The 13,054-nt window shown below is 34.4% G+C and overlaps 1 protein-coding gene across 1 annotated transcript in view; it reads left to right on the forward strand.

Moving 5' to 3' along the window:
- The window catches only part of DPH6 (diphthamine biosynthesis 6), a 192,470-nt gene that overhangs the window by 105,593 nt on the left and 73,823 nt on the right, over positions 1–13,054 (forward strand). Inside the window, exons 4-5 of the mRNA XM_082737745.1 lie at positions 7,827–7,900; positions 12,358–12,476. Coding sequence (XP_082593871.1) covers positions 7,827–7,900; positions 12,358–12,476 — 193 coding nt within the window. The remainder of the gene's footprint in view (positions 1–7,826; positions 7,901–12,357; positions 12,477–13,054) is intronic.

Genomic DNA, 13,054 nt, shown 5'->3' on the forward strand with positions numbered 1-13,054 from the left:
AGGTCAAGCCACAATTCTCGGCCTTAAGAGCCCAGTGAAGATTTGTAAAATATAATTGCAGAAAAGTCCAAGAGGTTCACTAATATCTCCCAACTTAAAAAGACAAGGATTAGACATGCACTAACAGGTATTCAGATGTACTCTGTGGGTGCTATAATTAAAACAATGTGGTGCTGACTGAGAAGTAGTCAGATCAGTAGAACAGAACAGAATGTACACAGAAGATTTAAATGTGTATAGGAATTGGTATATGATAAAATTGACAGTGAAAGTTGGTGGGGAGGATTCTCTACATAAAAAATGATATAGAACAGTTTGCTGACTACTTAAGAGTGATAGAAATTTTAATCTTTGGTGTATCTTCCATGTTGCTAATTTGTTTTTGTTGAGGCCTATCTGCCAACCATACCTGTGTTCTTTCTTATATCGTAGTACCACCTGCTGGTTATAATGAAGCTGTCTTTGTACCTGTTTGTGAGTATCTGTGTGCTTCTGCAGATGTTCCCTCCATTGTTACGACTGGCCGAATTGTTCAGATAGCTGCCTGGACTCGCTTCTCAGCAGTCTTGTTTGTGTCTCCCATTGACAAAGACTGGGGGAAAAGGTGCTCTAGGCAACAAATGGCCCTGTGATGTGTGCTTAGCTAATCCCTCAAAGCTGACTTTATAAATATCTTTTAGCGTTTTTTATTTACAAGACAAAGAAGATGATTATAGTCTCCTTAAAGCATTGTTGAAAGCAGTAACTGTATAAATGTTTAATGGTATTAAATACTGCTGTTTCTAGTACTCAGTGATGCTCATTGCTGAGTTCACTATTTGTATGCTCAGTTGCACTAAATACATCTATCACTGATCGTGTTGATGTTCTAAGCTGAGTGGTGGCCACTTGTGTCTGAGAGCTCCTGTGGCTCAGCAAAATGCCCAGCTATTGAGGGTCCCAGTCTTTGTCTCTAACTTATTACTGACATTATTATTTTTTTATTTTTATCTTATCTGCCTTTGTTCATTCCGATGACAAGAATATAATTTAATGTGTTCACTCTAAAAATTCTATGAATTGTGTTGAATTTAGCAATAGATACTCATTGTTTGATTCATCATTTATTTTACTGAGTATCCAATTTTTTTTTTTTTTTTTTTTAAGAATTTGGCACTGGTACATGTCAAATATTTCATTCTTGCTCTCATCAAACATGACTGCAGCTTTCCCCATGGTGGTCATAACTAACTTATTAATTGGAAATTACAGTGGTTCTGTTGAACTTTTCACAGCATGTGACACTTTGTGTATAAGCAAGAGCACAGGTGTGGTTGGCAGACAGGCCTCAATGTAAGGGCTGCTTATTCTGTTGACCAGCTGTGTCTAATTGAATGGAATGATTTTTTTTTTTCACATGTAAAATCTGTTTAATAGTATTTTGGATTGCTATAAAGAATAACCAAGACAAGATATACAAATTGCTGAGCACAAATTTTGGTATATACTAGGCACTTGGTAATATCTTTCCTTTTCATCAGAATAGTATTTGTGCATGCACCGATTACTCTGTCCTTATTTATTCTTATATTACTCTTATTATCATGACCACTCTTTTCCAGGGTCTTCACTGAAGTCTCGTCCTTACATTTTACTGTACCCTCACATTCTTACACTGAACCCTCTTCTCACTCATGTCCTGCTGCTTTGGGGTTCTTGTTTGCTCCTGCAGCTTTAAGTTCTCTTGTATGTTAATAACAACCACATCTTTTTCTATATGTCTTGGGCACCAGAGTATTTAATATGTCTAATAGTTCTTTTCTACTTTGGATACTTAGCAAACAGACTGGAAAAACATATACAAAGTAAAATAAACTCATCATTTTGTTTTAAGACATGTAGTTCCTAGCTAATAGTCACTTGGTCCCACCTCTATGTGTGTTCCTGGTCTCTGTGCTGGTGGTTCCCAAGTTTTATTGATATTGTCTTTAAATTGTTTTGGGAATTTAGCTTCTTATCTGCATCCATCAATTCCTTCAGACTAAGCTCCTCTTTCTCTACTCTCCATTTTACCCTTAACACTTTCACCAGTCTTTCTTTCCACTTGTAAATATGATTCTATCTTACTTCTTAATATCCTTAGCATGATCCGAAAGAAATGAAAATATATATTCACACAGAGACATGTAGGAAAATTCATAGCAGCTTTATTCACAAGAAGCAACAAATGAGAAGCAAACTAAATAACCATCAATAAAAGAATGGATAAACAATTGTGGTATATCCATACAATGGATTAAAATGGAATACAAAGGAATGAGCTGTGGATACATGTGGATTAATCTCAAAATCATACTGAGTGAAAGAAGCTAGAAACAAAAGGATATATATTGTATCTATATATTGTATCATTACTATATGTGTAACATTTGAGAAAATGCAAACTAATGCATAATGATACAAAGCAGATTAGTAGTTGCCTGAAGCCAGGAATGAAGGGAGGGTTGGGCTATAAAGAGGCTCAAGGTATCATTTGGGTATAATCAAAATGATTTGAACTTTGATTGTGGTGGTGGTTTCACTGGAGTATACATTTGTTAAAACAATGAATTGTGCACTTTAAATGGATACAGTTTATTGTGTATAAATTGTGCCTCAGTAAAGTTACTTTTAAAAATGTGTACAGGGAAGGGCTCTTCATTGCCTTCAGAATGCAGGCCACATTTCTGAACAGTCTAGTCTCACCCCAAAATTTTCTAGCCTTTTTTTCCTTCTGTTTCTTTTTTTTTTTTTTTTTTTTTTAAAGATTTATTTATTTGACAGAGAGAAATCACAAGTAGACAGAGAGGCAGCCAGAGAGAGAGAGAGAGGGAAGCAAGCTCCCTGCTGAGCAGAGAGCTCGATGCGGGACCCGATCCCAGGACCCTGAGATCATGACCCGAGCCGAAGGCAGCGGCTTAATCCACTGAGCCACCCAGGCGCCCCTTTCCTTCTGTTTCTTAATGCATGCTTTCCACTGCAGCTACTCCATACTGTTGACCATCCCTTATATGTCAAGCCCCTTCTTTTGTTGCTTAAGTGAATAACTAAAGAACAATGACAATTAGCATTATTGTTGGAGGTTACATGACTGGTTAAGCTTGGCAATATTTGGTGAGCACTGTGGTATAGTTCTCCAGGCTAGAGATTTGGTTTTGATGATGTACCAAGAAGTTATCGTTCTCTCTAGTATACATTAATACAAATCAAAGCTGTTAAAGACTGTGTAAACTGGAACATCAGTTCATTCATTTATAATGTAAGCATTTGTGTTAAAAGGATGAGAGTGCTTGTTTTGATGGATTAGCATAATGTTTCTGGGTTTGAAAATAACAAGGCAACCTAATTTAGAATCTAAACGTTGCTCAGTGGTCATAGAATTGTATCATAGGAAGGTGGTCTGAATGTGACCAGATTTTTGGAGCCCAGATTCTGTGATAGTTATTTTTTCTAACACATTCATCTTTATTTCCATTATGGCACCAAGTGATTTATTTAGTTGTCTTCATGCAGCCTCCGTTTATCTTTGATTCTACTAATCATTTTCTCTGTTTCTTAGTTGACACTTCCACTGCTGTTGCTATTATTGTTAATTTTTTAACTTTTTTCTCCCAGGAGATATAGGTCATAGATCAAGGCCTGAGCTTACTAGCTTTATATTCTTTATGGAGTAGATTGACTCTGTTATATCTTTACCTTTTAAAGGTCTATTTTGCCTTTCTTTGAAGTTAGTAGTATGTTCTAAATGATTAAGGATTCAACTAAAGTCTTACTTAGCCTTAGTTGATTCAGAACTCACTATGTTGGAAAAGTTTATTGTAACTGGACTGTAGGGTTGAGTGTTAAGGGTTATATATTAGTCATGGTTCTCTAGAGAAAGAGGGAACTGAGGATATATAAAGATGTACAGAAAGAGATTGATTATGAGAGATTATCATCTGAGTATGGAGGCTATGAAGATCTATGATGTGCCATTTGCAAGCTGGGGACCCCAGAATGCTGGTGGTACAGTTTTAGTCCAAACCCAAAGGCCTAAGAACCAGGGCAGCCAATGGTATAAATTTCAGTGCAAGTTTAAGGCCCCAAAACCAGAAGTGCCAATGTCTGGAGAAAGTGGAGAAAGCTCAAGCAGAGAGTAGATTCATTCTTCCTCTACCTTTTAGTTCTATTCAGGCCTTCTATGGATTGGATGATGCCCACCTCAATGGTTAGGGTTATCTTCTTTACTTAGTTTACCAGTTCAAGTTATAAAAAATCTCCTCAAATGATAATGAGCAAGAAGTTAATGCCCAGAAATGAAAGGGTTTTGTCTGTCAAGTTAGGCCTTTGTCCCATAGTAGTAATAGAAGTGGTGGTGGTGGTGGCAGTATTCAGTAGTAGTAGTAGTAGTAACAGAAGTAGTTACATAAGTAGTAGTAATAATGATGAAAATTATGATAATGACAGAAGAAAATACTGGGTGCTTTCTAGGTGCTAGACAGTGTTATTTATCTGGATTATTTTACTCAGTCTTCATAGTAACCCTAGAAAATAGGAACTGTTATTATCCTCACTGTGAATAAGGAAACTGAAACAGGAAAATTATCTAACTTGTTTAAATTCACAGAACTAGTAGGTGTTAGGGTGGATTTTTAGTGGGTAGTAGTAATCCGGTTGTTGAACAAGTCATTCGTTAGATCTATGTTTAGATTATGATCTCCCAGATGGAGAACTTGACTATCCTATGTCAGCCCTACCTTGCACTGTTGTTATTAACTTCCTTCAGATCAAAAGTAGGCAGATATGAATAGTGGGTTCATAACATTTGATCTCATCATTTATTCTAAGTTATTTTGTACATTTGGCAGCAGCAAAACCACACTGAGTATCTTTATCTTTTATCAAGGGAAGAGCCTTTATACAACGTTATACCTTTATACAACTGGATACAGTTGTATGTGTGTAATGGAATATTATATATATGATGGAATATTATTCAGTCGTTAGGGGCGCTTGGGTGGCACAGTGGTTTGGGCTGCTGCCTCGGCTCGGGTCATGATCTCAGGGTCCTGGGATCGAGCCCCACATCGGGCTCCCTGCTCCGCGGGAAGCCTGCTTCCCTCTCTCTCTCTCTCTCTCTCTGCCTGCCTCTCTGCCTACTGGTAATCTCTGTCTGTCAAATAAATAAATAAAATCTTAAAAAAAAAAGATTATTCAGTTGTTAAAAAAGAATGAAATTTTGCCATTTACAACAACATAAATGGACTTAGAGGATATAATTCTGAGTAAAATAAGCCAGTCAGAGAAAGACAAATGCCACATGATTTCACTCATATGGAGAATTTAATAAACAAAATAAATGAACAAAAGAGAGAAAAAAAGGGACGCCTGGGTGGCTCAGTTTTAGGTTTTAGGTTTTAGGTTTTAGGGCATATTAAAAAAAGAAAAAACAGGGACGCCTGGGTGGCTCAGTTGGTTAAGCAGCTGCCTTGGGCTCAGGTCATGATCCCAGCGTCCTGGGATCGAGTCCCATATCGGGCTCCTTACTCCGCAGGGAGCCTGCTTTTCCCTCTGACTCTGCCTTCTACTCTGTCTGCCTGTGCTCGCTCTCACTCTCTCTCTCTCACAAATAAATAAATAAAATCTTTAAAAAAAAATTAAATAAAAAAAAAAGAGAGAGAAAAAAAAAAGACAAATCCCAAACAGACTCTTAACTATAGGGAACAAACAGACTTTTAATAAAGGAGAGGTGGGAGAGGGAAGAGATAGATGAAATAAGTGAATGTAAAGGGTTAAGAGTACACTTACCTTGATGAGTATGGATCTGATGGATAGAAGTGTCAAATCACTATATCGTACACTTGAAACTAATATTACACTGTATGTTAACTATACTGGAATTAGAATCTTTTAAAATTAATAAAAAAACGATTCTTACATTAAAAAAAGGTAATTTGGATTTAGGCCTAGTTTGGAAGAATAGTCCAAATTCAGTTTGATACATAATTCTAGAGCTGATTAGTTAGGTATTACCAAATAGAAAATAAAAGAGATGGAAATAGTAAATAATTCCAGAGGAAAAATGTAGACTATGAAGAATTAAATAATAATTATTTAGGGTGGTGAGCATTAAATGAGAATCATAGAATGATAGTAATTTTAAATGGATAATAAATGCCAATTTTATTTTAACAATGTCTTGACTTAACATTAACTTGAAGTTAAAAGAGGAAACTTGCCAGTGGCTCTGGTCTTTATTTTCTTGATGTACAGAGAAATACATACAAACACACACACATACAATATTCAGTACTTGACATTTTCTTATGGCAGAACTTATAAACAACTATATGGTTAGGAATATAACTGATCTTTATCTTTTGAGACACTGTTCACTACTCTGATCTGTGTATTTATTCAGGAACACTATGCCTTGACCTTTTCTAATGAATACAATGACTTTTATGAAAAGAAAATAACTAGGAAGTGAAGAGAAAGGTTATAAGCAAATGCTCTCACAGATTTGCTAAACTAGGGAAGTAAAGGAAATAGCTTTTTTCCTGTCATCCTTATCTAATAGAATCATTTTATTTTGGGGATGTTGGGGCAGATCTTTCTTTATCATTTTGGAGGGGAAACTTTAATTTGACTTTATCTCCAAAGATATGAGAGATTACTGTTGTGCATTTAGTTGTTTACTTATTATGACATCCTATTAAGACACACTCCATTATTTCAGTATATCTTGAAATATTACATATGTTTTTATGTGAGACACTATTGCTTTTCTTTGTAGATTTCCAAGTATGGAAAGGGTATTAATAATGAAGTCATCTCTCTCAAGTAGTTTCTTCTGTACTGTATATACTGGGATGGATTTTCTTTTATGCCTATTCAGAGAATTTCTGTTCAGTTTGTTATTAGTAATTACCCCCTAGTCACTTTCTTCCTATCTGTTTTCTAGATAACAGTTCCCTAGTGTATACCTGTATTGTATATTATTCTTCCCTAAGTATACTATCTTATACTTCCTTACATTAAATCTCATCTTAGACCTGTCCTTCTAAATCTCCAAGTTCTCTGTATCCATATATGTACTTGATTGATCTCCTCTTCTTTATTTTTTTATCTGCCCTAGCTTTATATCATTGCAGACTTGATCATATTTGAATTTACATCTCCATCATTAATGAGCACTCTGGGTAGACTAGTTCTCTTTCCTATGAGACTCTGCTGGATGTAGTGCTGGGTGTTCTCAGTTGTAACTCTGTTGATGATAATTCATTGTTTCCTTCTCATGATGGAATTTTTTTATCCATTGTGCTATACTGTTATTCAGGTAATCGCTCTTCCATCTCTGCTTCCTGGATGCTCCTATTAATCACCTTTCATGAGATACAAATAAAAAATCATTGTGTCTCCTTTTGTACTTAACCCACTGCTTATTTTTCTTTTAAAGTTACTCAGTCTGAGAAAATATTGTCCTTAAATAGAAATTTCTCAAAAATTTCAACTGAACATCATTGAATCTTTAAAAATATGTTAAGTGAGAAAACATTTGAAAGTACCATCTAAGTCTGCCCAGTCTACAGAAAGTAGTCTCTAGTTATTTGGATTTTAAGTAAAAAGAATGATTATTTTTCCCACAGCTGAGAGTATGACTTAAATCTATGTATGTAGTTTTTCTGAATGTTGATTGCATTTTCATAAATTATTCTGCTTCAAGATGGTTTTCTAGATGATACACAGTACTTTAATAATTTTCAGAGCAAGATGCATAGCCACACTTTATTTATTTTTAAAGCTATATTTTTTTCTTTTATTTTCAGGAAAAAGAAGAAGTAGAGGGGATATCAGTAGGTGCTATACTTTCTGACTATCAGCGTGTTCGAGTAGAAAATGTGTAAGAGAACAATTATTTTTCCTATATTTTATTTTATTTTTAAAAACTCGTCCTATATTTTAAAATTACATGTATTTTAAGAATGGGAATAAATTAAAAATATAATTGTATCCAAATAATAAGTAAAATGTATATTCTACATGCTTTATGGACATAATAACTACCTATGTTATCTAAATAACAAAAGTTGTACTTTTACTTTTTTTCCTATCCTAATATCACACATGGAGAAAACTCCAACTCCCTTACCGTAAGGAAAAATAAATTACTTATAATAAAAAATCAAGGCAAAGATTTTTAAAGTCAAAAGTATTGTTTCAGTTTCCTTATTTGAATCAGTATGCCTTTTTAATCCCTTTTAACTTATCAATCATTGTTAATAAAAATCAGCTAGTAAAATGAATGCATTTTTAAATTTGTTAAATTTGTTAAATTTTAAATTTGTTAAAAATGTATTTATTTATTTTAGAGAAAGAGAAAAGGGGGAGAGGCTAGGGAGAGAGAAAGCCAAGAGGGCTCCTCACTGAGCATGGAGCCTGATGCAGGGTTCAATCTGAGGACTCTGAGATCAGACCTGAGCTGAAACCAAGAGTCAGGTGCTTAACCTATTACATCATCCAGACACACCAGGAATGCAGTGGTATTTTAAAGAGGAAAATAAAAAAGCTTATTAAGGAATCTTTCCTTCTTTGGTCTTTAGAATTCAACTCTTGGCCAGAAATATTCATGTGATTAAAATACTTATATAACAAAGCATTCAGCTTTCAAGGACTTTTTAGATTATTGCTCTCTTCATCTTTCTCACCCCTCAAAGGATGTAGCAATGGTAAAACATTGTATCTCCAGATACCAAAATAATCAATTCTATTCATCTATTCAAAAACCATAAAGTATAATGATAATATTGGTTATTTAATGTTGGCTTATAAAACATCATCTGAATTTTTTTTTCATTTTTAGTTTATTTGGGTAAATAAAATACTGAATAGAAACTTTATATATGATTATATTAGCAAAAAGGAAAATAGGGACTTCAGTATTAATCTTCAGTACAGCTTGACCTAGAAATAAGTAATTTTGCCATTCAGAGTGATAAATAGAAATCAGATAAAGTTTGTATTTATGTAATAGTTTTATATTCTTGACAAAGACACATTCATATTGACTATCACATAAAAAACTTATGTATTAAAAAACATATATTAATTGACTTGAAAACTTTTTTTTAAATTGCATTTATTTTATCCCTTAATTCTGCAGTGAATTTAAGGCAGTCAAAAATCCAGAATTTTTAGGGCCGTCTGGCTGTCTGAATCAGAAGAGCATGCTTCTCTTGATCTCTCAGGGTTATGAGTTTGTGACCCTTGTTGGGTGTAGAGATTACTAAAAAATAAATAAACAAAAGTAAAACTTTTTTTAAAAATCCAATTTTTTAAAAATAAAAGAAAGAAGTATAGGACAAAGTATAATTAAATGAAGAGGAATATGATGCTCTCAAATTTGGGGGATATCAGTATCTCTGGAAAAGGGAGAGTGGAGGTGGAAGTTGGGGGAGGTCATATGTGTAGTTTGAAAAAGATTTCCTTACATTCTGCTCGCCTACATTTGAGAACGACTGATCTACAGATGGAGATGGATTGCATATCCCTTAAACCATATGTTAGAAATACTATTTTCATCAAGTTTTAGGTCGTATTCTCTGAGAATTATTTAGTTTACAAATCTGTGTTTTTTAATAAGTTCAAGCCCACATGGTTTAATGGGTAGCCAAACTATAGATGGGGCTGACATTTATTTATGAAAGTTAAAAGCCAAATGAAAATGTGCTTCTGATTAGGAAGCTGCCTTATATCTGTATGGGAGAAGGGTCCAGAACATACCCATAGACAGAGGCAAGATTTTTCTTAAAACAGTCTCAGGTGCACTTTAACACATGGTTAAAGTACTCAGATTTTATAGAGTAAACCATATCTCCACTAATTTTATCCTTGAAAATTCTGAAGCGTTGTTACTGGGAATCCCTTGGTTTATAGACTCAGTTTTGAATTAGCCTGTCTTCAGTTTGTAGTTTGTATTGCATCAGTGTATTTTCAAGATATAAAATATTTAATAAATATCACAAGCTCAAATGCAATAGTGACTTACAGAGGAAGTGTATTTGAGCCATGATACTTTGAACTGTTAAAGAATTTAAATAAGCAAAAAAGCTTGACTTAAGTCTGGAAATAGTCAAAAGATTATGGCTATCAAAGCAAAAACCAAGAATTTTACAATAAAGATAGAAAGAGAATAAGGTTTTTTCAATTTAAAAAATCTTAGCTAAAAAGGTAGAGAGATCGTTTTGATTGGTAGGTGTTAAGTGCTGGTGGGAGGACAGCTAAAATTATAATGCCTTTGTTACATGGGGATTTTCAGTTTTATTATTTTTGTATTTATTAACTGCCTCAACATTGATTTAGATACTCTGGGACATTTTACAAAGGGTAAGTATGTAAAAACAGTCTGCAGTAGGAAGGTTTTGGTGTCTTTGAAAGTCAGGGTATAGATACCTGGAAAAAGAAGAATGATATTTTTTTTTGGAGAGGAGAGGAGAAGGGAATTGAGGGAAATTGGAAGAGGAGGTGAACCATGAGAGACTATGGACTCTGAAAAACAACCTGAGGGTTTTGAAGGGGCGGGGGGTGGGAGGTTGGAGGAACCAGGTGGTGGGTATTAGAGAGGGCACGGATTGCATGGAGCACTGGGTATGGTGCAAAAACAATGAATACTGTTACGCTGAAAAGAAATAAAAAATTAAAAAATATAATTTATTTATTTGACAGACAGAGATCACAAGTAGGCAGAGAGGTGGGGGGGGGAAGGGGGGCGTGAGAAGCAGGCTCCCCGCTGAGCAGAGAGCCCCATGCTGATGCAAGGCTCCATCCCAGAATCCTGACCTGAGCCAAATGCAGAAGCTTTAACTCACTGATCCACCCAAGCACCCCAAAGAGTAATATTTTTAAGGCCATGTATGAGTAAATGACCAAATATGTGGTATGTTTATTAAGTATTGGGGTTTGCTGAGAGAAAGATTCTTGTGGGCTTGAATAGTCCAGCAGGGCAAACTTACAGATGCTGAGTTTTAGAGCGATGTTTTTTTTATTTGAAATCTGATCTCAGCCACTTACTCTGACCTGGGCAAGTCACTTGGCTTTAACTGCCATTTATTGAAAATCTATTTTATCCAGGCATTGTACTCTTTTCTTTATCTTTACTTCTTTTAATCAGTTATAGTCCTCTTGGGAAAGTGACATTTAAGCTAAGGCATAAAACAAGTGAAGAAGATAGGAAACATGGCTAGTGTATTAGACAAGAGTGAGGAGGCCAGAGGTGGTGGGTTGGAGTGAAGGGAAAGTAGTAGGAGATGGAGCTATGTGCTAACCAGAGTGAGATCCATGTAGGTCTCTTGCAAGGACTTTTATAAGGAGTGATGGGGAGAGTTTGAGATGAGGAATCCCATGATTCATTTTTATGTCTTAAAAGGATTATACTGGCTGCTCCATTGAAAACTGATTTTGAACGGGCAAAGATAGAAGCAAGGAAAGAAGTTAGAGGGATACTGACATCAAAGATAATGGTGGCTCAGACGTGGGTGTTAGCAGTGTATTGGTGAGGAATGATCATGTTGTGTGTTATGGTAGATTGGGTGAGAAATGTGAAAGAAAAGAAAAAGAGGAGTAAAGGATGGCTTTACTTCCTAATTTTTTAATCTTCTCAAGAACTTTGAAAGGAGATATTTTTGTTCCTATTTATGAACTAAGAAACTAAGACATAGAGTTTAGTTAACCTGTCAAAGTCATGTAGCTAGTGAGTGCCAGAGGAGATTTCAAATCCAGATTTGTCTTGACTCCAAAACCATATATATTCTCTCTATTGTACCATAATGTAAAATATGTAATACAATGCTCAGTATATTGTACTTTTTGTCCTTATTATTATTTTTCATTCAAAGTCAAATTCTTTTTAAAAAATGTCAAAGTTAGTAGAGAAAAATAGTTCATGTAACCATAGGTATTGTAAATTTAATCAATATATGATTGTTTTATTAGGATAAGTTGATTTGCCTGTTTTACATATGCTTCACAATTTTGATACCTAAGGAAGTTCTAAGAACAAGAATAATCATCCATCGGCATTTGGAAGCTTTTTAGCATAGATTTCTAAACTTAGAGTCTTACTAAAATTAATATTTCTAATCTGCCTGGAGATTTCATTTTTATCTGTTTATGCATAGCCTATGGAAATTAAATATGTTTATGTTGTATATATAAACTTCATTATGCAAAACATGTTTTTTAAAGCATTTTAAAATGCTAAAATCCTTGAGAGAAGCATTATGTTTAGAATCAAAGTAATTGCTCTGGATCCAAGTATAGAACATCAAGATATCATCTGATTTTTTTCTTTTTATTTTATAGGTGTAAAAGGCTTAATCTCCAGCCTTTAGCTTACCTTTGGCAGAGAAACCAGGAAGATTTGCTCCGAGAGATGATATCATCTAACATTCAAGCAATCATCATTAAAGTAGCAGCTTTGGGTAAGTAGCCAGACGTTAAAGGGAGTTATCTGTTACCACACAGATAATCTGTGTTCACTAATAAACAGTTACAACAGAAAAAGGAGAATAATTTAGAATGTAAAAATGTGGAGTCACAACTGAACAAATTGACTAGGGGGAAGTTTCAAATGCGCTTTTGAGCATTTACTAAAGTGATTACAAGTGAGCCTCATCATTTTCTTTTTTAAATATATAACTGCCTCTAAAATTGTTATTGTATTTTGGTCCTTTGATTAAAGTTCTTTTTATAGGATTTAGAACACAGGTTCATAGGAAATGGGATAAGAAGGTTGGTTTCTTTCTTTCTTTTTTCTTTTTTTGAAATTTCTTAAAATCTGTATTTGGCACACACAACATATCATATTTTTCATATTTTTTAAACATTTTGAATATGCTAAAATAGAATGATTGGCTTTGTGGTGTCCGAAATAAGCAGAGTAGTGGGTTTTTGTAGGGGATGGTAAGAAAATTATATTTGCGAGAATATCATTTGATCAGTTAGCATGGATACAACAGGCAGGTGGTAATGTGATTCAAATATGGATATTATATACGAA

This window comes from Mustela nivalis (genome assembly GCF_964662115.1).
Source record: "Mustela nivalis genome assembly, chromosome: 6".
Classification (NCBI taxonomy): Eukaryota; Metazoa; Chordata; class Mammalia; order Carnivora; family Mustelidae; genus Mustela; species Mustela nivalis.